The following is a 25956-nucleotide window of genomic DNA, read 5'->3' on the forward strand; positions in this document are numbered from 1 at the left end:
TTGCTAGTTTTCTTCAAAGCTTGGAACTGAGCATTATTGTAAATATTTCACTCTGTTGAGGAAGAGAACAAGGTTTTAATATTTACTTGTAGTTGTGAAGTTGCAATGAGCTTCTCAGCTTGATCAGACTTGATCAAATTGTGTAGTAAAGAACTTATTAGGCGAATCACTTTGCAGGGTGAATTAGGGAAGGAACATGACAAAAAGACCAATGAATCATGGGATTGTTTTCTCTGACTGACCTGGCTATATCTGCTTGGCTCCAGGAGGAGATGGTCACTGTCAGGATTGTCCATCCATCCAGCCTTATTTTTAGCTTGATGTCCCATTTCTCACAATTGTTGGTTTTGATTTCCTAACCTGACCTTCTAGGCTTCTTTACTCCCAACATCTGTTCTTCTTAAGCATTTCTCATGTAAAATCTTGTAGAGCAGGTATTTTCTGCAAAGCATGGGTGTGTGAGATGTTGGCTTGATACCTACCTGCTCCATTCAGTCTGACTTTGCTTAGTTGTCACACTGCTCTGTCACCACTATTGGCATCCCACCCAGTTTACTCAACATGGTAGTGCTTTATCGTTGGCTTATCTCACCAGCTTGTATATTCTCTTTTGAAGGAAGGCAAGAAATAGACAGTTCAGCACACATGAAGATGGATTGCTGATTAAATATGCTTCATCCTTCCTAAAAAGAAGATTAAACTCYAAGAAGTAGATCCCATACTCTTATGAGTGACTTCCTTGCTAAGATCCCTAAATATGTCCTTAAGTACTAGGAATGTCCTGTCCTGGTGTAAGTGCAGAGAGTTCCTCCTATTCCCCATCTCTATAGATCCCCTGTCTTTTTCCTCTTCCCTCGCTAACACCTTAAAAGAGGAGAAAGCGGAGTGCTCTTGTGGTTGCTTCTGGAGCAGTRACTTTCTCTTTGCTTTATCGCTCTCCTGCATTCGGATACAAAGCACTGCCATATAATAATCTGGCTGCAAATACATTTTCCTCTGGTGACCATTTTCACTGTTTATTACAAGCTTGTTTCTATGCCAGAGTTGTTCCTTTCCCCTCAGAAGATGGTGCTTCTGGTGTTAAAGACCATTCCTGGCCCACCACTCTCATGTGAGGCAGTTGAGTGTGCTTGTTCTGCTGGTGCTCCTGGAGCAAAACAGAGGGGAGAAGCAAAGCCCAGATTTGAAAGCCCTGYAGGTATGCCTGCATGCCCATAGCGTGGACACAGTATTCACAACTGTATGCAGTTGTAGGCTCCAAGAGGACAGCACCATGCACAGCCTGAAAATATGCTAGTGGGAAGGAGGGGAACCACAAACGCTTGCCTTTGGCCAGCTCATGAGATGGCAGCGACCACTAACTTGTCTTGCTGCGGGTGGCCATCTGAACCATATTAACATGCAAGCTAAAGGGAATAGGACAAGCAGAAAAAATAACCAGCTCAGAGAGGGAGTGCAAGTATGGACCGCTCTTTGTCTTGGTCACTTCAGGTTAATGGAGTCGATTTTAGGACTAAATGATTCCTCCAGCTCTTGCCTAAGGAAAACTTCCTTGAGCCAGCTACCAGTGAAGTCAGTGGCAAACTCTGCGGATTGCAAAGGGAGAAGGGGATCAGGCTTTGCCTCTCAGAGGTGGAAATCGGTGTCAGTCACTTGGGGTGTCTTGTGGATGTATGAATGAGCCAGCAGCTCATTGAGGGGTCGGGTCTGGCAACACAGGATGAGTCACACCAGGATGTTAGGCTCTCCTGGAGCTGACTGTCTCTGAAGTGCTGATTGATAGGAGTGAAAAGCAGTGAAAGATGATTTCTCTTGCTGAGGCAAGGAGATGAAATTCATGACCTGCTGGGGAAGTGTATCCTTCGTATAAGCAGGTGCTGCAGCTTTGACTCTGAGGGTAGAGACTGTAGCAGCCACCCGCTTAAACAGGATATTTCATGACAGCAAATGGCATATATGAACTGGCTGTCGTGTACTTTCTGGCCAGAGCTAGAAGTACACATTTTGATCTGATCTGTGCAATGTGGTCTGGCCTTCCCAAGCCAGTGCTTCTTATGGTTTTTGTCTTGAATCTTGTGTCACTTTATCTTCTTTTAAAAGTTATTTTAATGTCAGATTCTGGAGCTGTTTGCTTATGCAGGATCTCTAAGATTCTCCCTATTATGGGTAGGAAAAAAAAAAGAAAAAGAAAAACCGCAAGAAAGATACAGAGAAGGAATTTTTCTAATCTTCTTGTTGGTGGAGAAAATTCTCAAAGTGTGTACCTCATAAATCTTAGAAACCCAAACTATAAAAGATTAGGGTACTGTGTTGCGGTTTTAGATTTTTAAGCCAACCTCAGTTTTTGGAGCTTGACTGATGACCTCTGAATGCCTAATGATGACCAAATTGACTTTCTCTCTGGGACAACTGCTGCAACTCCAGGCAGAAGACCTGCTGGCTGCTTGAGTAGAGGGGGGTGGGCTGTCAGGGCTGCTTTGGGAGAGGATCTCRTCTTTGAGCTCCTTTCCTTGACTTGGTAGGAAATAGCTTGGACCCGGAGTGAGCTTCTGTAAATAGATCAAATATTTACTGTTTTTATCAATGTCACGGATCCCATGAAGAAGATCTTTGTGCACAGTTCACACCAAGCAGACACATACATTGTTACACAGTTATTCTTCCAGCTCTAATGTAACTGCATTTTAATCTCCCCCTATTTTTGTTTTCCTATGCTACCTTYCACACTGTAAGCATTTGGGTACCTCTAGAGCCTAAAAGCTTAGAGTAACATTTGTAAAATTTATAAATTCAGAAATATCCTAATTGCTTTGATAAGAGGGTGTTTTTTTGTGAARGAAGCACCTGGTTTCTGTAATTTTTGTTCAAAACAACCTCATCTTGCAGAGCTGCCCAGAACAGAGATGGAGTATCAGCAAAATTGTGCTAAAGCTGCATGTGGTAAGAAACAAAACATGGCAAGAATTTGATTCAGAYTCCAGCCTTGGAAAGCATGGCTCACATTCAAAGAGGTAGCTTGAATGCTACAGATTCTTCTACAGATACAAAATTATGTAGTATATGTTTAGTGACAGATGATAAGCTTGATGGAAGAATGTAAAAGTAAGAAAACTAAAGCCTGTTAAGAGGTGATCCATRTATTTTCTTCCATAATGTTATTCATCATGCAGTCACTGTGATTTGCTTGGCACTGTGATTTATTCCAGCTTTTCACYGTGGTAAATGCCAGTGAAACTGATGTAGTCTGACTGGCATGTGACATACAGGCTTTTATACTGCTGAAGAACAGTAGAAGAGCCTGTGGGACACGTGTGACTCTATTTGGTCACTGCTGTAAGACCCTTGCTGCTCTCTGAGTTCTGCTAAGGGATGATGGTCTAAGTGAGATCCAGCTTCATGGTATTGCATCGGGCATATAATGTTATGTTGCAAGTGAAAAAGAGCAAGCTATCTCTGCAAAACATAAATAATATCGTAAAGAAATTGTGAATGACATTATAATGAAGTCGCGTTCCGTAAATGTGATGGTTTCCAAGCTTAATGGAATAAGAGACAGCTGTTTACCTTCAAATTTTTTGTGAACCACCCATTGTCATTGAACTTCTAAAGAAAAACACTAAAGCAAGGTTGGGTTAAGCAGGTAATTTATGGTGGCCATGGGGACTTCTGCTTGTCTGCAGAGGCCAATTAGCAAGCTGCCAACGCAATGTAGTTGTGACCACTGGAAAGAATATGCTGTGGTTATGCAAGGTGAAACAGAAGAACAACATTAGAGGAAGCTGAAAGGTTTTACAAGAAAAGATATCTTTGGAAAGAGTAAACAAGCAAGCAAATGTTATATAAGTTGTRTTTTTCACAGCCTAAAAGGCATGGTTGTCCTGCCTACTATCAGCCCATTACAGACAGGCTATTGGGTACAGATTTTTGCTTTGCTAATGTTCAAAGTAGCCTCCGTAACCTAAAATAGACTGCATTTGTTTTGACCTTTAGGGAGTTATCTCCGTGTCAGTGACCTTGTTCTAGCCAGCAGATGTTCAGGTATTATTTACAAATATTCATATTTAAAGATTATGTAAATATTTGTTGTGCTGTCTTCCTTAAACACCCATTCTAAGCATTTCATCTATGACATCTCATATTTTATAGGGAGCCTGTGAATAAGCAGCTTTAGTTGATACTTAAAATAGCTGTATCTTCTTTGCTGAGGAACAACCTAATGCTGTACTTTTATTATATTTCTTCATTGCCTAACATTAGCTAGCCCTTGCTGGCCTTTCCTGGTAGTATTTTTCTCCGGATGGATGAAGAGAGGGTAGTGGTGGTGAATGAAAGCATCAACAGCTTTGTATCAGYGGCTGGAATAAAACTCACTTCTTCCTCAATGACGATCTGTCAGTGAGAGATGCAGAGGAATGAAGCTTGCTGCAGTGATGTGGCAGCTACTGGGCTGTGTTCGTCTGGAAGCTGCCCTCACCTAAAAGGTCCTGATCACTGATGGTTCAGCTGCCCCTCAAGTAGATTCTAGGACAAACCTAGAATCTGCGGGGTCCTTGAGACGATGTCACTAACAACATGAGGTTGTTGCTGCCAAAAAGGCATTTTGTATGTACACATATAAATATATACATACCATATACATTATAGTTATGTAATTTTAACATATGTATATTCATATATACGTGAGTTGTATTTATGCACTGAAGATTGCAATCATGCAGCTTGCAGACATTGGATCCTTTAAGAAAACTTGCAAGACTCTGTAGGTGTGCACAAGCAGCCAAGAAGCCTCAAGCCTACTTGTTTCATATGTAGACATTTATATTCTCAGAGCCTATGTCTTCCTCACTCCTTCAAGGAATGATGAAGGGACATAGAGACTGTCTCAAAGGAGAACAATGAGCCTTTGAAATCACTGCCAAAGAAAGAAATTAAAAAGATGACACAAAGTCTTAGTCTCAGAAGTGGGGATGAAAACTGACTCCAGGTATTTTCATGGTAATACACTTCTCCCTATCTCCTAAAGCTGCTGCAATGTTAAGAAAGAAAGAAAAAAAAAAGAATTTGTTTTAATACATGTTTCTGATATGCAGGGAACTTAACTGACCTTTGCAGCTTTCATGCCACTCCTCAGAGCATATGGTTTTAGCTAATGAGACAGGCTGGGCTGTGACCAGTTTTGAAGTTGGGCACGTTCTGAAGTCGTTCCTGGACTGGACTAATGGAAACATTACGGGCTCCTGTGAAAGGTTAGCCCTAGACTGGATGTACCAGGCCATATGGGACAAAATTTGATATTCAAACTGGCAAGGCAAAGGCAAAACACAGTTCCTCATGCTGTCGAAACCCTTCCAAAATTCATGGTAGTTAGGTCTGGGCTTTAGCTCAGGCTTTTGTCTTGATCCAACCACTTATTGCAGATGCAAAATGGGGCTCCCCTAAAGGTCTTCTCTACTGGATTTTTTCTATATGCTGCATCTGAGCTGAATGTGTAATGGCTTTTGCTAAAGGGTAGGTCACAAAACTGAGCAACTTACTGCGGAGGAAAGAAAAACAGGGAGTATGCTCTCAGCTGATTCTGAGGATACTGGGTTTGGAACCTGGCCAGGAAATAAACACACGTGAAACCAGAGACCTTGACAGGCTGGGCCCTAAGTATCTCTTCAACACTCAAGTTTGATGTGGGCCAAAGGCACTTATATGCAGGAATTTACAGAAATATGATAGTGTATGTTGCTGAAGCAGTTTTGGAAGGGACTACGTTTACCGTGAGATGCAATAATGATGCTCTATTTCTGCTTACGCAGAAATCGTGAGGCTGACAACCACTGCCCAGCTGCAGAAGAAGGAGAGCAGGAGTGCTCCTGGGAGCCTTGCTTTGTGCTTCAGACCACTTAAATCTCCCCTCAACATGCCAATGAAAAATCTTCTTCAAAAGGACAACTTTTCACTTCCAATGTTTGTATTATCAAATTTCCTAATGACTGCGTGAGTGTCCTCAGCTTGCTTGGAAGGTTCAGTCGTGCTGTGCCTGAGGTGCAAAGGGAATAATTTATTGATGGGTTTCTGTGTTGTAAGTAGAGGTCTGTGAATTTATGAAGCTTCTTAAGTGTCCAGGGCTTGCTTTCTGGCTGTATCAGTCCTGCTGAATTAGGATTTGTGTTCTGTCAGATGTTGGTGTGGACAGTGACAGAGATAATTGATACTGACACATTTCTCTTTCTCGAAGAAGTGTTTCAGTTCAAGGTTATGCAGTTTATCTCTAGATCTTGATCTTTAAATACTTGAGTCCTTGTTTAATTTGAGTAACTCCATCTGTTTGGGTGGTGCTTTTCAGAGGCCCTAAGGTATGAGCTGAAGAACTTTCAGGGGCTGTAGTCCTTGAATAAAGCAGTGCTGCTGCTGCTTCTCGGTCAGATCCATGGCTTTCACAGGGGATCCTTTTTCCATCGTTTTCAGCAATGAACTTGCTAAAGAGAAGCCTGAGCTTTGAGGTCTCTGCAGTGTCAGAGTATTCAGGTCTGTGGCCACCTTGCAATCCTGCAAGCTGATCCTTCTGTGCAGGAAAGCCCACAAATCTGTGGTATTTTGTCTCTCTGAAGAGAATATGAATATTTATAAAATATTTTGTATGGTAAGTAAATGCTAGTTGATGAGGGTTATTTTTATTTTACCCCTATAATCTAAATTGTTTGTCTTCTGTTTACCTGCTCTGTCAGCTGTTCTTTTCCTTTCCCATTCACACCTTTCTCATTCCTCTGCTCCCTTTTGATAAAGAGATTTTGTTTGATTGCTTATCCTCAGAGGCTTTTGGTGGGGAATTTGGCAAAGCATCTGGAGCCCCAGTGGTTGAACAGTTTAGTTTACAGAGAGACAGGATTAAATATCCAGCAGTTCCCTACTGATTCCAAGGATTAGCRAGAGCAAAAATCTCTTGACATCTTTCTGTGACTGATCAACAGCTGTTTAATTCAACAGTATGTTCTGTAGCCCAGACGACCTTTAAGGAAACCCAGGATTTTGTTTCCGTGGTTTAAAGAGAGCATTTCTGTACATGGTTTCCGTTTTGCTTCGGACACTGTACACATTTACAGTGCTGCTCACATCCAGTGCCTCTGYAAAACTGTATCTTGATAGAAACTTTGAAGACTGATGGGCCAAATGAATATGCAAAAAGCTCACCCCCAGTTTCAGTTATCACTGTCTTTGTTTGCTTCACCTAAAAGTTTCACATGCAGAATTTGAAATTTTGGCATAAAACCTATAATAAAATAGTGACTAGAATCGTAATCTGGGAAATTCATGTGACTTCAGCTGCCAGACAGATATATCTGACTGGGAGAACTGAGGATTTAATGTTATGTAGTAATTCAGATCAACAATGTAAAGGTTGATGAAACCATAAAGTGTCCTAGCTGATGCTTGTTACTTTGCTATTTTGGCAAATAATCCTGTGCTCCTAGTGTGAACTGCCCCACTTGTCTATTTGACCCAAGTGTTTTTAAAGACTAGAAGGGGGAGAAATAGCAGTAAAGAAATGAGAAAGAAAGCAAGTGTCTTGTTTTCAGGAGATGCTGTGGTGAGCTGGCTACTTAGTCCAAGAGAGGGAGATTTGGCAGTGTCTGTAGCTGGGACGTGGCACCGATGGGGAGAGGTGGCCGATGTCAGGTGGCTGTCGAGAGCACAGGGAACAAGAAACCTGAGCAGCAGGACCCAGGCAGGGCTGGTGTGATTGCCTGGGCAAATGGCCTCCTTTGGCAAGAAATAGTTTTATAGGTTGTTTTCTTCTTTTTCTCCTGTATTCCCTATTGCCTCAAAATGGTTTACAAAGAGAGACTGGAGTGATGGGGGCCCTTCTCAGCTTGGTTTCTATTTCCCAAGATCTCACAGAAGCATCTCACTTCYGTGCCTCAGTTTCCCAGTCTGTACAAGTGTCTCTGTTCCTGTGAACTAAGGTCCCACAGTGCTATCCAGAGTGGTTGCTGTGAGTCACAGCAAAGTTTCATCAAAGCTGTGGTACTACCAACAGGAATTAGTATTAATAACCCTTATTTGCATTAATTATTATCATTAATTACAATTACTACCCAGAGCACAGATTCAGTTATGTTTTGAATCTTGTCACCAGCTCCCAGACAGCAACGTTTTGGCCCTYCACCACCTCTGCCTTGCCCAGCCTAACTTCTTCTCATCCAGCCCTTCACCAAAGGGTCTCAGTGTCTCAGGATGCCCTTGTTCTCATTTACGTGTTGTCTCATTAACTGTTTTGCATGATGAACGAAGAGCAGGAAGCAAAAAAAGCCACAGTTGCTCCTGCTGATTGTAGTAGGAATCTGCCTGAAAAAGGTAGAATAAATATTTCCACTGATACGCAAGTTTTACAGACTCATCTTAGTAATACCTGAATTAAGAACTTAGCATTTGAGCCTAGGGTTCAAATGATTCTCCCTCTCTCTAGTCCACTCATTGTTTTATTGTCCATTAAATTTATGATTAACTATAGAAAAGAAAGCAAAAGCAGTTTCACTTATACCTCACTTATACCACTTACAACCTCAGACCTCCTCTCCTAAGGGCTTTCAAGGTCACCACACCTTACACTGAACTCCTTTCATTTGGGGTTTAATAAGCTTCCTGACAGCTCCAGACTGAACCTTAGGGTTTGTCCTTGCAATTAGGTAACTGCCATTTATCTGAGAGCCAAACAGAGCCTTTGGGGCAGGAGCATTAAAATAGATAAGAAATATCTTTTCAAAACATGAACCTAGTATCTTATTTTCAAGTGTGGATAGGGAAAGGAAGGAATAAAAAAGAGGGAAAAATGTAAATTTSTTTTATTCTCCCTTGGCATTTTTTTTTWAATCTGTGATTGGTGTTCAGTCAAATGTGGAGACTGAAGCAATAAATGGACTTTGGAACGGTGGTGATTTCCAACGTGCTTAAGTTGCCTGAATTAAGTGCTTGTATGCAGAGAGTCTCCTGCACTGTGGAATTTGCGGAGGCAGCTGCTCGACACGAGGGACATCAAATGTCAGAGAAGCACCTAGGCTACTACTGCTTTCTTTTTCTAACACAAGGCGATTACATTGTAAATCCTTCCTGGCAAGGACTGGGTCTTGACTGATAGCACCATGCCTACCACAACATTTGCWGTTTGGGATGGCAGCCTTTGGGCACCACCGTGGTGTCAGCAATAGCGTATAACAACAGGTGATCTTAATTCTGAATGCTTTCCAGAGCGCGAGCCGGAGGCAGCACTGACCGCAGCCTTGGGCCTGCCCCGGTGCGGGCTGTGCCGGCCCGTGGAGCCTCTCTGAGTCTGCTCGCGGTGCCTGGGGTTGACCGAGCCCAGGAAGGGAAGCTGCCATGCTCCTGCCGTGCTCTGAGAGCCCAATGGCACGGCAGGCRGGAGAGAGAAGGAGACTGAATGGGGCTGTAAAACAATGAATCATAGGAGCGCACAATGGAGCTGATCCTTGAGAGATTTAATTGAAAGGTATCTTGCTAGTGTATGGATTAAGCCCTTATGAGGCTCAGACATCAATGGTTTTAATATCCCATAATCCTCCGTCTGCTAGGTCATCTGATGTAATAACATTATTGGGTCTGCTTCAAATAACGTCTCAACTCCAAGATGCTGTGCTTTTCTGAGGGTGGSGGAAGGGGATCAGCACAAGGGAATGAAGGTTGCAGACAAATGGTTTGCTCAGAGTATTGATCCTGTCGTAGAGGCAAAAGCTAGGTGTTTTTGATAAGTAACTGTGCTGAATAGCCATTGGGTATTAAAGGCTTGATGAGAATAGGTAAATATTTGAATCATTGCACAGGGCTCGCATTGACCACAATTTATGACTTTGCTACATATCTGAGCAAAGAAAGGCTAAATATCTACTAACAAGGCATTGCCTATCAATGTACTGAGGGAGCTGGCAGATCTTGTTCCCAGGCCGCTCTCCATCATCTTTGAAAGGTCCTGGAGAACTGGAGAGGTGCCTGAGGACTGGAAGAAAGCCAGAGTCACTCCAGTCTTCAAAAAGGGCAGGACCTAGCAGGACCCAGGCAACTATAGGCCGGTCAGCTTCACYTCTATCCCTGCAAGGTGATGGAACAGCTCAYSYTGGATGTCATCTYCAGGCAYATGGAGGAAAAGAAGGTGATYGGGAGTAGCCAGCATGGMTTCACCAAGGGGAAAYCCTGCTTRAYCAATCTGATAGCCTCCTAGGATGGAATGACTGGCTGGGTGGATGAGGGGAGAGCAGTGGACGTTGTSTACCTTGACTTCAGCAAGGCTWTTGACACTCTCTCCCATAACATCCTCCTAGRYAAGCTCAGGAAGTGTGGGTTAGACGAGTGAACAGTGAGGTGGATTGAGAACGTGGCGTGGAGTCTAGTTGGAGGCCTGTGGCTAGTGGAGTCCCCCAGGGCTCAGYACGGGGTCCCATCCTGTTCAACTTCTTCATCAATGACCTGGATGAGGGGACAGAGTGCCTCCTCAGCAAGTTTGCTGATGATACCAAGGTGGGAGGAGTGGCTGACACACCTGAGGGCTGTGCTGCCATTCAGAGAGACCTGGSCAGGCTGGAGAGCTGGGTGGAGAGGAACCTCCTGAGATTCAACAAGGGCAAGTGCAGGGTCCTGCACCCAGGGAAAACTAACCCTAGGCAGCAGTACAAGCTGGGGGCTGACCTTCTGGAGAGCAGCTCTGCAGGGAAGGACCTGACAGTGCTGGTGGACAGCAAGTTGACTATGAGCCAGCAATGTGCCCTTGTGGCYAGGAAGGCCAGTGGTCTCCTGGGGTGCATTAGGAAGACTGTTGCYAGCAGGTGGAGGGAGGTGATCCTGCCCCTCTACTCMGCCCTGGGGAGGCCTCACCTCGAGTMCTGTGTCCAGTTCTGRGCTCCCCACTACAAYAGAGACATGGAGCTACTGSAGAGAGTCCAGTGTAGGGCTTCAAAGATGATCAGAGGACTGGAGCASCTSCCCTATGAGGAASGGCTGYGAGAGCTGGGCCTSWTYAGCCTGSGGAAGAGAAGMCTGAGGGGGGATCTYATCAATGTGTACAAGTACCTGAARGGGGGGTGTCAAGGGGATGGGGACAAACTCTTTTCAGTTGTCCCATGTGACAGAACAAGAGGTAATGACCAGAAACTGAACCACAGGAAATTCCACGTAAATATGGGGAAGAACTTCTTTCCAGTGAGAGTGATGGAGCACTGGCACAGGTTGCCCAGAGAGATTGTGGAGTCTCCTTCTCTGGAGATCTTCAAGGCCCTCCTGGATGCAATCCTGTCTGCCATGCTCTAGGTGACCCTGCTTGAGCAGGGAGGTTGGACTAGATGATCTCCAGAGGTCCCTTCCAACCTTACTCATTCTATGATTCTGTGATTCTATCAGCAGAGTTGCATTCCCCCTCCTCCCCTTCTGGTTATACTGCACATCAAATTGGCTGTTATTACTACAAATAGAATGTTTTTTGCTACTTGATGTCTATCTTGTTTAAAGGAAAAAAACCCTCACATTTAACTGAGCAGGAAGAACTTCACACAGACATTCTTTAGCTTAATGTTATTAACATTGGTTTARTGATCTAAATAATCACAGAGAGTAGAAAGAACTGTGACTATGACCAATGCATAGCTCATAGAGCRGTTTCAGATTCAAGGGTTATATTAAAATGCTATATGTAAGATAGGCAAGATTTGCAGGGAGATGTAGCATCACTTACTAGTGATGACTGGAATAACCAGAAGTTGAAAAATGGCTCCCTAAAAACAGCCCTCTGTAAGTTAATTTACTTGTTAGATCTTATCATAATCCCACTGCTGCTCAACTGAAGAGGATGAATGAGAGCAGAAGTTGTTGCCGTAAGAATTGCACTTAATGAAGCCTCTGTTACATCTGGCCAGACTAGAAGGTGACACAAGGGCCATTTTTGAGCCATTGCCTGGTAGATAGATACCAGATTGGATGTTAGGAATGATACATCTGCAGGGGATGTAAGCAGCATCTCCTCTAAGGTCAAGGAGGAAGTCAGAAGAATGCATGACAAGGAAGACAAGGAGAAAATATATTTGATTTTGCTGTGGATTTATCTCTCTTTGAGTTATGATGGTGTGAAAAGCAATCCACTGRTTGCATATCCTGCAGCCGGATCAGTAGGAGCTGAGCACAGTTTCTTGTGTTGTAGGAAGGGACTGCTTCACGAGTAGCTAAGCCAGTCCCTACAAAGAAAGAGGTCACACTAGCCATCCTTCTTCCTCCATGCCTATCTGCTCTGGCCCCAGTGGCTAGCGCRTGCACCTGACAGTTTTTTTCCCTGAACTGATTCAAGTTACCAATTCAGAAAGAAACTTTTTGTTTTCAAATGGATTAATTTTCTGGCAGGTTAGTAAACTGAACAATCTTATGGAAGGCCCCAGCCTTCCCACAAGATGAACCTACTCATCTGTGTAACTCTACCTCTGCTGAAAGTTGTTGCCAGTGTAATCTGGGGAGGGGGCTAAGAACTGTTCTCACCTACTAAATAAGCACAATTATGTCTTCAAGTCTTGTTTACACRAAGAAAAAAAATCTTAAGCATTTCTCAGCTTTACTGTTGGAAGCAGCTGTGACAATGGATTTGTGTTTTGTCAGCCAATGCAGACTGGCTTCGTGGGTATACCAGTTTCAGTTATGCTTAATAAAGAGAACTTAATATAGAGAACTAAGAGGAAGAGAATCTCCTGAGACCTCCACTGAATCCTTATAGTATAATATTTCCATAGCAACTAAATTAATTGCTTAATGGAAAAAAATAACATCTAGAAAGAATTTAGAAAGTTGGTAGCTGTCTTCAAGACAATGCAGCAACTAGAAACAAAGTCACTGACCTAGCTATTGAACCATATAGGAACATCAAGTGGGATAGACAGAATATTCCAAGGGAAAAGTGTGRAAATTATTCTGCTCTGGAGCATGGTCTGGAAAGAGTTGGATCCTGTTCTTCTGGGACTCCTTAGCAGCAGTGGGAGACACCTGGCAGCATTCAAAAGTATACTTGGAGTTGGAAGATGGCCTTCCAAGGACTTTCAKCTCTCAGACCTCTGCTGACCTTCCCAGGGAAGCTGTGAAGGAGCCAGAAAGCTTAACAGCTTTTCAGTTTATGGCTCTTCAGCAGACATCCTGGGATGATGCAAAAGCGAGCAATGGGAGGCTGGAAGCTCTGCCAGACACAGCATGGGGGAGCCGTGGAGCCTACAGAGCAGATGGACGAAGGGAAGTGAGCAACACCAGCTTGTCTCTTTGGAGTGAAAAATCTTACTGAAATCCCTGTGCTCCTGAGAAACATGCTGATTCTGATTAACTGGAATTGCTTTTTTCCCCATCAGGCAATCAGAAATTTTTTTGACCAGCTTGAATTATTACTCTCTTGAACTGTATAAAATAAATGTTCCAGCCAAGCTTCATTCCACTTGGACAAATTCCAACAAGACGTGAATAAGAGCAAACAAATATTTGCTGGCATTTCTTTGAGCATGAAGTGCACAGCCAACGCAGCTGTGCATCTGAATGTGACATGCATGCACTTGCAAGCTTTTAGGAGTCATCTAAAGGTGCTTGGTTATCGACATTTCAACTTCATTGCTGGGGGCACTGGTCACTTAAATTAGAATTGATATTGTGGAGGAGCCTGGTGCTGCTCCACACTGCTTGCTTCAAGATGCCTGTCACTAAACGATGTTGCAGATGTAACAGGCTAGAGCTGTGCATGCAGAAGGGGGATGGTGCCACTGTCAGTGTGCTCTGCTGTAATTCAGTGAAGCTGGCTTATCAAAGTCCTAACAAAACCTACATCAGGGCCAGGCACAGTAATCAGCTTGTTTCATGGGTATTGCAATTTCTCTTTCCCTACTCCAGTCAAGTTGGCTGTTCCTTCTCTTCTAGCTGAGGCAAATAYAAGGTTTTGTTGAAAAACCTTGAAGATGCGTGGGAGTCTGTGCATGCTGCAGCAGATACAATAACAGAATGGATAACAACTTGCAAAAATACATCGTGTTCTCAGAACAGCAGTTTTTCTTCTTAAGTGTACAGTGAACTTACAGTGCTTCCTCAGCAAGTTTGCTGATGATACCAAACTTGGAGGAGTTGCTGATACACCAAATGGCTGTGCTGCCATGCGGTGAGATCCAGACAGGCTGGAGAACTGGGTGGAGAGGAACCTCATGACATTCACCAAAGRCATCCACAGGGTCCTGCACACAGGAAGGAATAACCCCATRTACCAGTACAAGCTGGGGGCTGACCTGCTGGAAGGAAGCTCTGCGGAGAAGGACCTGGGAGTGCTGGTGGATGACAAGTTGACTATGAGCCAGCAATGTGCCCTTGTGGCCAAGAAGGCACATGGTACCCTCTGTGCATTAGGAAGACTGTTGCCAGCAGGTGGAGGGAGGTGATCCTGCCCCTCTACTCAGCCCTGGGGAGGCTACATCTCGAGTCCTGTGTCAGTTCTGGGCTCCCCACTGCAACAGAGACATTGAGCTACTGGAGAGTCCAGTGTAGGGCTACAAAGATGATCAGAGGGCTGGAGCACCTGCCCTGTGAGGAACGGCTGTGAGAGCTGGGCCTCTTCAGCCTGGGGAAGAGAAGCNCTGTGTCCAGTTCTGGGCTCCCCAGGACAAGAGAGACGTGGAGCTACTGGAGAGAGTCCAGCATAGGGCTACGAAGATGAGCCGAGGGCTGGAGCACCTGCCCTGTGAGGAACGGCTGTGAGAGCTGGGCCTCTTCAGCCTGGGGAAGAGAAGCCTGAGGGGGGATCTTATCAATGTGTATAAGTACCTGAAAGGAGGGTGTCAAGGGGATGGTTACAAACTCTTTTCAGTTGCTCTGTGTGACAGGACAAGAGGCAATGAGCAGACATTGAAGCACAGGAAGTTCCGCCTGAACGTGAGGAGGAATTTCTTCCCTGTGAGAGTGACGGAGCACTGGCAGAGGTTGCCCAGAGAGGTTGTGGAGTCTCCTTCTATGGAGATACTCAAAACCCGCCTGGATGTGATCATGTACAAAGTGCTTTTGGTGACCCTGCTTGAGTAGAGGGGTTTGGACTAGATGATCTCCAGAGATCCCTTCCAACCTCAACTATTCTGTGATACTGTGAGCTTGGAATAGTCTTGAGGAAGAGGACCTTGTACCTAAAAGCAGACATGGCAGCAGGTGCTGCTGTGCTGGGCACTGCACAGATATGGATTAAGGTCCAGAAAAGGATTGTAGTATCTCTTAATTGTCATCTAACTGCTAATCAAGTTCAAAATGTAGGTCCTGAAAATCTGTGCAAACCTCCTTTTAGGGCACTATGGTCCTCCAATAGYTCATTTGTGCTGGTCAAATCCCCTGCACTTCTGCAGAGTTGCTACTTGGATCCATACCTTAGCCACAGCCCTCTTGCCAGCAGCGCGCAGGCTTGGATGTGTAGTCTGGCTGAATGTGTTTGTGCAAGCCATATGAGACCCACTGCCAGTAGCTGAGAGTTCAAAGCAATGGTGAATCAACCTAGACCGTTCTCCAGCATTTCCTTCTGACTAACTTTTGCAGTTCATGCTTTGTGTGAGTGCTTGTAGGTGTCTTCATGCACCAGCTGGAGAGGCAGGATACCTGCAGGTCACAGAATACATCGAGAGTCGAGGCATACTGCAACGATCAGCTCTGTTTATGATATACAGCTTTGTTACGCTCCACATTCTCTAAATAAAGCGAGCAGTAACAACAGCACCTTCCGGGCATGGAGCCTCTGAATCAGTTTGGATACAAATGTTGTGAAAGGTGAATGAGAGTTCGGTYGCTTTGAGCTCATAATCAGATTCAGAGGAGAGGCTGGAAAAAGAGGGAGAAGAGAGATGATTGTCCTCATTGGAAAAAGGAAAAGTCTATGTGAAGATATAYCATATGGAACTTGAATAACTTGAGGAGGTGTTGGTCATTGAGAGCGACTGCCTACAGTGAAATTTTGGTAAAGAATTTCTGTTAATATAGGAGTTTGCTTTCATTATGGAGTRTTTTCTGCTTATTTACTCTTTGTGAATTATCTGGTTATTAATTTTAAAACGACTGTGAAAAACTATTGACATCTAATGAGTCGKAAGAATGAAAATGATCATAAGCTCTTGAGAAATTAATGTAAGTCTGTCTTGTTGATAAGAAAAGAAATGAGAAACACACAAGTAAGAGCTTATTGCTTGCAGTTTCTTCTACTCAGTCCCCTGTTCSTTGGTCTAAATTCATCCATAATGACCTCAAATTTATGGTGGGATGGCTCAGCCTTTAAAAATATATGCAAGTGTTTCATCAAAGCTTTGGATTTATGGACAGACTGCCAACACTACAGCACATGCAAATAGGAAGAGAATTTAGTGTTTCAAAAGGTGCCTTAGATGATTATTCTCTGACTCTTTCCTCCGCCCTGAAGAATCAGGGACAGAAAARTATGACCTAAGCTCAGAAATGTTTTGCATGCTATCTTACAGTGCTAATTAAATGCAGATGGTATAAAAGAATGATTGTTTACATGTCTAAATGTCATTCTTCTACAGGCCCTGCAATTCCTGTTGGGGTGGATGTGCAGGTTGAAAGCTTGGACAGCATTTCTGAGGTTGATATGGTATGTAACCCTCTTTTAAGCCTTGATTATTCCTAGTCATGAAAAATCTCTCCAATTTGAAACCCATAGATTTCAAATGATTGGTCTTGAAAATAAGGGCCCCATTCAACAATTTAAGAGAGGCTGATATTCAGAACTAAGGACTGAGTTAACCGTGAAAACGATCAAAGRGTTATCTCTCTATCTTCAGATATAGAAACTTAAAACTTCAGGGGGAAAAAAGACCTTGAAAATAAAATGGGTCAATAATCAGTGCTATGAAGGATACATTACAATCAAAACCATGAACAATTGCATGCCTTTCACTGCATCTCTCAGGGAGTCCTTAGTTGTTTGCTTATGGAGTTTTGAAGGTATATGTTGGAACTCATAGAGGTGTTGCTTATTATGTGTATTTTCTTTCTTAGGGAACCATTSAGTCAGTTTGTTTAAATACATGCTTAAGGAGCTACTTTAGCAAAACAAGCTGGCATCATAAATAGGTCTCTAGCTGCTCCCTGCCTCTTCATCACTGGAGTAACCTCTCTAATTCRATGCTGAGGCACACAGCTGGGAACAGTCAGGGTGGCCTTGAACTACCCCTGCCAAAGGTGAATTTGGTTTCTGCTGGGAAACCATTTCTGTTTGGGAACCATTTTTCAGTCATTCACACAGTTCAGAAAATTTGCACTAACTTGAATTGTGACTTTCCTTATTTTTTTAACTCATAAAAAAGGAAGAAACATAGATGCAGCTGTTAACTCTCAGCAGGTTTCAAGGAGTTGTCAGTGAAAGGTGCATTTGCAAGCATTTTCCTTTTTTTTTGACTATAGAAAATGGAATAAAAAGATTGGAAAGAGAAATGGAAAGGGGAACATAGAGAAGAATAGAAGTCTTTTGTTTCTGTTCTGTTTTTGTCCTTCCTGGTTYCTCTTGAGTACCATCTTTGAAGGTGTCTAGGCAAAACATGAAGACTTAAACCTTAGACCTTTAGCTTCAAAGCATCTGTCATTTGTAATGCGTATCATTTCTAGAACTGTYATGTAATTTCTGTGATAAGACTTTTTTTGGGGAAACTTTTTTTTCTGCAGCTGTTTCTTCTTCAAAGAACAAAGTGAGAATTAGAAAAAAGCACTGGTGCCATGGTGATTAAAAAACTGAAGAAAGATTTAGGGGGTCTGCCAGCTATGGAGCAGCCTGTAGGCTTTCTCTAATAGCAACTCAAAGGCTGATTGGGTTTTGCTGGAGTAAAATTGCATCTTYGTTACAAGGACAGAGCTTGTCAGCCTGGATATTGAAAAGGAGGTTTTAGGGGGTTACATGCAATGAAGTGGGCGGGAGGGAGCTCTAAACACAGGAAAGGACTGTTGTTCTAATATTTCAACAAAATGTCATAGCAACAAAGAAACCTAATTAGTGTGAATAACGTGCCATGCTTTCTCTCAGAAACATCTGGTTTCAGCAGAAATTTTGTCTGTYGGAAAGTTTTGAGGTCAGCTCTCTTTCCTTGAATTATAAATACCTCCACAATCCTATTTTCCTGCTACTGGACAAGTAATTTTCAAAGCAGTTCTTGACTTGTATTCAGCAGAGGAAGAACTAGTCAGTCTGAGTTGGTTAGTTTAGTTGGTTTAGTTGGTTAGTTGGTTAGTGAATAGAGACCTACTTGTGGAGGGGAGAGCTGGCTGCCCAGCCAGTGGGAGTTGTCCCAGCATCCGTGCTGGGGAGTGCTCCCCCTCGCCGACCATGGGAGTGCAAGGCTGCTTCGAATCGCTGCTTGGGGTTAGTGCTCCTGTAAATCCCATACCTTCAGTCTGCCAGCCTTTACCAATAGCTGCTTCTGAGGGAACCTGCCTGCCCCAGAGAAGTAACCAGACCAGCTCAGGACCTGCCCTACTGTAAGACAGAGTGTGTGAATGAGAGCAGCCAGGGGACATTTAAAGCACGTGCTGTTGAAGACCTGTAGCTGTCTGGCATGGATGGTCTGTGGCTGTGTGTGCCGGTCAGGGGTGCAATCGGGGCCATAGCGTGCTCCCAGCTACGCTGGAGTGCGGCGTATGCTCTCCAGTGCAAGGTGCTTCTGCTGACTCCTTTGCCGTGCCTCTGGCACGTACTCTCGCTCTCGTGACAGGGTATACAAGCTGTTTTCTAAGAGTTTCCTTTCCACAAGCCGTAAAGTGAACCCTTTTTCTCAACTTGTAGCTGGGTATGTGCGCAGTTCAGAAGGGAACAACCCGTTAATGATTGCAAACTGCTTTATTTGACTCATGCTGTGGGGAAACATCCATAAATTGGATTTTATACTTAAAAGCCATCATCTGCTGCCACTTCGGCTTGATGATTGCTTGCAGCAGTGCCAGCGTATTGGCCATCAGAGGCCYGTTTTGGGAGGGAAATGTGCTGAAGGACAGAGGAGAGGGCTCCTGTCCAGTGGGATCAGGCAAGGGGCCGGCTAGGAGCCGGGGTTGTTGCCTGCTGTTGGCATAGGCAGTCTCCCTGCCTCCCCTACTCCTCAACAGTGGCAGGAGCTCACTTGTGGGTTCCCAGCCAATGCTGCACACATCCCTGTCCCCCGTCCTCTTGCTCGGGAAGCCATCCCTTCTGCAAAGAGCAGAAACAGAGAGTCAGATTAACAGATGGCTTGTCATCGTCAAAGCAAAAATGAAGACTCGGCGATGGTGGTTTYGAAAGACACTTGCTGAGCGCTAAGGAAGAGATCCTAGGCTGTGTTGCTGCTTACCCAGACTTGGCAGCTGTAGCTACCATAAACGCTTGCTTAATTGAGAGCGTAAAGAAAAATGTGTATTTGATCTCTCACCATGAAAGAGTAGACTCAGCTCTGAAAGCTGCAGCTGCCAGGTTGGGATCAACAAACAGATGTTTTCCTTCGTGTGACTGATGCTCCTGGCCCCCCAACAAGCTTAAAAGAGAGCTTTCTTTCTACTCTTGTGCAGTAGGAAAAACAGTTCCCTCCCTTGGCTGCTCTTTGCAATAATTTAGTTCCTTTATAGGATGAATTCSTTTGTGTTTAGCCTGATCATTAAGCTGATTTTGAAAGGCTTTCCTTTCGAATCTGTTGTGGATCCTACTATTCTTTAACATAATTTTGCCAGGATTCAAAAATCTTTCCTATAGTGCAGTGCTTCTCTTGGGGCATATTTGTGTCTTTTTTARGACTGAACATCACTGGCTTCTGCAATTCATCCCCTGCAGGCAATTCAGGCTACAAAGCTGCCGTGTTGCATGAGGGTCCTGCAGGGCCTAATGGGAAATGCTCCAGCACCTCCTCGTTGCTGCAATATAGCGCTTGCAATATAACTTCCAATATGAGTGGATCTATATTCTGTTTTGTCTGGATATTATTTAGTCAGCAAAGTACATTCCCAAAGAGTATTGGTCCAAGAAAGAAACAACAGTCGGGAGAGAGTAGATTTCATCTCCTCGGTAGCAGTGAGTTTTCTTTCTGATGTGTCAGAGATGTAAAATGCAACGCTGACAGCCCTCTTTCTGGTTTTCTTCCTTTTTCATGAAGGATTTTACTATGACTTTGTACTTAAGGCACTACTGGAAGGATGAACGCCTCTCATTCCCCAGCACCACCAACAAGAGCATGACCTTCGACGGCAGGCTCGTGAAGAAGATCTGGGTGCCGGATGTCTTCTTTGTGCACTCCAAAAGGTCGTTCATTCACGACACGACCACGGACAACATCATGCTGCGAGTGTTCCCCGACGGTCATGTGCTCTACAGCATGAGGTAAAGACGGAGCCCCGTGGCTGGCGAGTCCCCCTGGGTCTTCCCCGTGAATACTGCTCTTGACGTCATTTTGGTGACCAGCCCTGTTACTASCACAGCTGAACGAGAGCCCTATTTTCAGCCCTGTCTGGGACCAGATGCTTCACAGGAAGCTGCAAGAAACCCTGCTGTGGTCAGTAATAGGATAATCTCCTCCCCTGGGAATCGAACTCCTAACTCTTTGCAGTCAGAGGAGGGCTTAGTCGGTCAGGAGTGTTTGTCCCAGGGTCAGTGTGTGATTAAACTGGAAGCTGCTGATATACCAGATGGTGACCTCTAGAATTATCCYATTTTACTTCCTGTTTGTCTAGAAAAAAAAATCTCTCTTTTTTTTAATTGGAGTGTGCATGTTGATATAAAGATTTAAGTTTATTGACRTTGAAAGGGCTGCTTTAAAAACACTCTGATTTTCTAAAGTATTTGTTGGCTGAAAGAATCCTGAGGCATTTCCCAGCAGATTTCATTCCCTTTAGAAGCATACARAAAGAGATGTGGAGAATAACACACTGCCAGAGGAGAAAAGCTCAAGAGCCCAGGCAAAAAGACATTTTCCCAACGCAGAAAACTCGCTCACAATGTACAGTGACCTTTGAATGTTTTACAGCACAAGCGTTTCTATTCTAGTATTTCTGGAAATTATTCACTTTAGTCACAATAAAATAATTCTCAAAAACTAGGAAAGCTTTTTCATAAAATTTGATTCAAGACACTATTTCTCTTTGAGGAATAAGCATACTGGATGATATTGTCCTAGATAGGGCAATATCCCACTGAAACTGGGGACTCTAAAGTTCATTCGCTCACACCTAGGTGTGAACAACTCAGTGAAGCCTTTGGGCTGTCATTCCGCTCCAAATCAAATCACTTAAATGTGGCTGTTAAGTGACGTGCAAGATGCTGTATGCTCCTCTTGCATCTTGATTCAGTTGCCCACACGTGAGCACCTGGTGCCGTTTGGGCTCTCCTGGAGTGTCTGAGACATCCCCGTGGGGTTGAAATGATTTAACACAGGACCCATGTGCCACTGTGCCCTTTTRGAGGGAGCTGGAGGCCAGGCAGATACCTTCAAAAGGTGCAAGATTGTCTGCAYGTGGGCAGCTGAATCAAGCCCCTTATGAAGGCAATTAGTGGGGACTAGATTTGACTCACCCTAGGATGGACAGAAGGACTTGCTCTCTAGGCTCTACCCTATTGATTGTATTGATTTGATCTCTGTTGATTAAAATGGCCTTTCAGAGCATTTTGTTAAAAGCRTTTTGTAGCACATGTGGGTTCTCTCAGGGTTTGTGTGTGCCATATGCCATGTGGTAGGGTGAAAGTACACAGACTGAGTTGAGAGGTGTTTCATTCCTTGTGGGGACCTTGTACTTTCAAGGCCACTTGAATACTGAACTTTAACTGAGGAATATTTTATTGATGAACTGTTTCTGTTCCCAGCTAATAAATTTTTAATGACTACAGACAGTGCTATAATTTAGGTGACTCCGAAGAAGGAAAATAGCACCAAGTTATACAATGTTTAAATGTTGCACACAACTAGTCATTATTAGTCATTACTACARTGGTGCTTCTGGGACATATTCCCTAAGAATTTATTTAAATTTAGCTCGTATGACAAAATTCTGCTCTATTTTGCAGTCAAAGCCAATACCATGTGCTTTTTAGGGTTGATAGTACATAGGTCAGTGTAGGATTTGGATCACAATCCCTTGAACAGAAGAAAAGTTCTTCATCAGCATCTGCAGTGAATCCAGAAAATGGTCACAGCCAATGTAAATGGGTCTCTGAAATGATGACTCACAGCTCATTTGCCCCATTAAATTGGGAACTCCTTTGCAAATGCATCCACAAGGGAAAGTTTACTAATCCTCTGGAAAATTTGTCACATAATTTTATGTGCAATTAAACTCAGATTTAAAAACTGGATCTGGGACTGTTGCAGATCTTTAGCTGAGACTTGAATGTAACAGAGACAAATCTTTCTCCTTAAAGAATATCTGCACCCATTTTACAGCCTCTGCCCTCAGTAATAAAAAACCCTCCCAGAATAAAAGAATTTGATTCAGGACTGAAAGAAGCCATTTTTGCCTTAATGCTGCATATACTGGAAGAATTTTATGGCTTGCAATATGGCTGGCTCCTGGCTTAGGCTTTGGACATTGATGGGGTGACCATGGTGGGGTGAACAAAGGGGAAAATGAAGAAACTTTAATCAAACTAGACATAGAGAAAGCTTCAAATGTAAATGATGAAGTAATTTCTTTAAGTTGCACTGCCCTGTAGGGAAAAACTTGGATATAAAACATAGAATAGTGTCAGTATTGTCATTACTATTACTTTAGTGTCCAAGATAGTGCTTTAATTCCTTGATAGGGATGGTCTCCTGGGGTGCATTAGGAAGAGTGTTGCCAGCAGGTCAAGGGAGGTGATCCTGCCCCTCTACTCAGCCCTGGGGAGGCCTCATCTTGAGTGCTATATCCAGTTCTGGGCTCCYCAGGACAAGAGAGACATGGAGCTACTGGACAGAGTCCAGCGTAGGGCTACAAAGATGATGAGAGGGCTGGAGCATCTGCCCTATGAGGAAGGGCTGTGAGAGCTGGGCCTGTTTAGCCTGGGGAAGAGAAGCCTGAGGGGGATCTTATCARTGTGTACAAGTACCTGAAGGGAGGGTGTCAAGGGGATGGGGACAAACTCTTTTCAGTTGCCCTATGTGACAGGACAAGAGGCAATGGACAGAAAACTGAACCTCAGGAAGTTCCATGTGAATCTGGGGAAGAACTTCTTTCCAGTGAGAGTGATGGAGCACTGGCACAGGTTGCCCAGAAAGGTTGTGGAGTCTCCTTCTCTGGAGATACTCAAGGCCTGTCTGGATGTGATCATGTATAAAGTGCTTTTGGTGGCCCTGCTTGAGTGGGGGTGGGGTGGGGTGGACTAGAAGATCTCCTGAGGTCGCTTCCAATCTCAACCATTCTGTGATTCTGTGACAGGTATTGAATTTACAGCTTCCTTTAGGGTTTTTGAGCATAGTACATCTCGCCTGGACTTGAATAATTGCTAGGCATTTTCTTGGGTGTTTTATGCTAATAGCATGCATAACTGCTATTTTTAAAACTACAGAATGATTTATCTGTATTAACATTTCCCATCACTGATCCTCACGAAAAACAACCTTTCTGTTTTCGTTTTTTAGGATCACAGTGACAGCAATGTGCAACATGGACTTCAGTCGCTTCCCCCTGGACTCTCAGACATGTTCTCTGGAGCTTGAAAGCTGTATGTTGTATCTCTGTTCCTAACTGAACACATTCCATTAACTGCCCACACATAGATTAACATGTTTCAGAATATAGTYTATTTTAGAGCCTGAAAAAATGCTCACTGAAGTCAATGGCAGTCTTTCTATTGATTTTCTGGGTGGTATATTTGGCTCTTTTGGAGCAAGACAGAGGAGACTCTGGAAGGAAAGTGTTCTTGTATGAATTTTAGTACATAGCATTCACAAAAATCCCCATGATCAGAAGTATTCAACACAAGTTGTTTCTTAACAGCTTGCTGATGAGAAATTTTGGGGCGAATTTTTTGCAGTGTTCATTGCTTCTGGCTGGAAGGTGGTATTTTCAGATGTCACAGAAAAAGTTGATTTTAATAATAGCTGTTTTCAATTTTTCTAACTTTCATCATCTGTAGGCTTTATGGATGTTAATCCTGCTCCTGCAAACACCTTTAGTTGTCCTTCTGAGCTCAGCTTCTGTAATGGGAAGTAGTTGTCTGATGAAAAARTGTTTTGGACAATAAGATTCCCACAGCTGTTCTGCAGACTTTCTCTAGGGTGTTCCAAAACTAATGTCTACTTGTTTTGAGGTCCTCCCAGGTATTTAACTGAAAATTTCCTTTACCAAAAAAACAGAATCACAGAAACATAGAATAGTTTAGGTTGGAGGGGACCTCTGGAGATCAGATAATCCAATTTCCTGCCCAAAGCAGGGATAACTTTAAATTTAGAGTGGGTTGTTCAGGACCACGTCACTGTGATAATGGAGACTGCACAAGCTCTCTGTGCAGCCTATTCCAATTTTTGACTGCCCTTATCATGAAGAGGTTTCTTTATACCTGGTTAGAAAGTACCTTTTTGGAGTTTGTATCCATTGTCTGTTGTCCTTTTGCTCTCCATCTCTAAGAAKAGTCTGGCTCCATGTTCTCCCATCAAGGTTGCAGCTGGATACTGCCACAGACCACTCTTCATGCTGAACAAATCCAGCTTCTGTCCTTTTGCGTTATGTGCTCCAGCCACTAACCATCTTAACTGCCCTTTCTCCATTTCTCATTCCTATCGTGCTATGTCGTTCTTTTGCATTTAGAGTCTTCAAATATTTCCAGTTGTTGCTTCAACTCATACCTGTCATTTTTTGCTTTTGTCATTTTTAAGATAATTTTAGCTATCTGTTCCCTCTTTCTCTAAATTCAGCTATTTTACCCCTAGCAAATCAGTTAGCAATCCTTTGTCTATATTTTTTGTATGTGAGGCTCAAAAAGCACAATTTTAGCTGTTTTTTTTTTTTACCAGTGTGGAGCAAAGTGAAGATGTGTTTCCCTGAATCAGGATACTCTGGATTTCTTTTTGCTGCTATGGCACTTCATATGGCAAGATCTCTTCAAACCACTGTCTTTTTCAAAGTTTTTGGAGGCTTTACTACCTACCRAAGATGCCTTTCTGTTTCTTGGTTTTCTCTGGATCTACTATCAGTTTTCTCCAAGCTAAAGCTACAATACATTGTGTTTCTTCTTTCCCTAGATGCTTACACTGATGAAGATCTGATGCTTTACTGGAAAAATGGGAATGAATCTCTGAAAACTGATGAGAAGATTTCTTTGTCTCAGTTTTTGATACAAAAATTCCATACTACATCAAGACTGGCTTTCTACAGTAGCACAGGTACTGGCTTTTTCTAATTTAAATGGTATTTCAGTATTAACTACTTGTGTGAGATCTCTTGTCTGACTTTGTTTGCACTTGTCTTCTGTGATAGGGCACTGAAATGCAGTCTCCACTGTCTGGAGAATACATTATGATCAGAAATATTGTGAAAGATTGTTTTCTCTTTTCCTCACTCTTTAGAAATGAATGATCAAAAGACAAATGTCTTACYGTGCAAACTTTTCTCACTGCTTCTCGCTTTCCTCTCTCTAAGGTTGGTACAATCGCCTCTACATAAACTTCACCTTGCGCCGACACATCTTCTTCTTCTTGCTCCAAACTTACTTCCCTGCCACTCTGATGGTCATGTTATCCTGGGTGTCCTTCTGGATTGACCGTAGAGCAGTACCTGCCAGAGTCTCTTTGGGTGAGAGAAACTACAACAAGCCAAACAAGTGTTAAAATCTTTAAATGTGAAAGTTATTTTCAGGAAAGGAAATTTTCAACTTTGTTGCTAAAAATATTGGAGAAGCACATGTCAATCTGATGATTAATATAATGTAAAACTTGCAGTTTTTCTTAAGTCCCTTGTCAAAGCAGTCCTCCAGATTGATATTTAACTCCTGTCAAAGCTCTCTTT

General features: G+C 43.3%; 1 protein-coding gene across 1 annotated transcript in view; it reads left to right on the forward strand.

Moving 5' to 3' along the window:
- Positions 1-25956, forward strand: part of LOC146588003 (gamma-aminobutyric acid receptor subunit rho-2) — a 39107-nt gene that overhangs the window by 7927 nt on the left and 5224 nt on the right. The window contains exons 3-7 of the mRNA XM_085318724.1: positions 16560-16627; positions 20139-20362; positions 23592-23674; positions 25194-25334; positions 25591-25743. Of these exons, the coding sequence (XP_085174850.1) occupies positions 16560-16627; positions 20139-20362; positions 23592-23674; positions 25194-25334; positions 25591-25743 (669 nt within the window). The remainder of the gene's footprint in view (positions 1-16559; positions 16628-20138; positions 20363-23591; positions 23675-25193; positions 25335-25590; positions 25744-25956) is intronic.

This window comes from Rhea americana, unplaced genomic scaffold (assembly GCF_003343005.1).
Source record: "Rhea americana isolate MKP2758 unplaced genomic scaffold, rheAme1 scaffold_55, whole genome shotgun sequence".
In the NCBI taxonomy this organism is placed as follows: Eukaryota; Metazoa; Chordata; class Aves; order Rheiformes; family Rheidae; genus Rhea; species Rhea americana.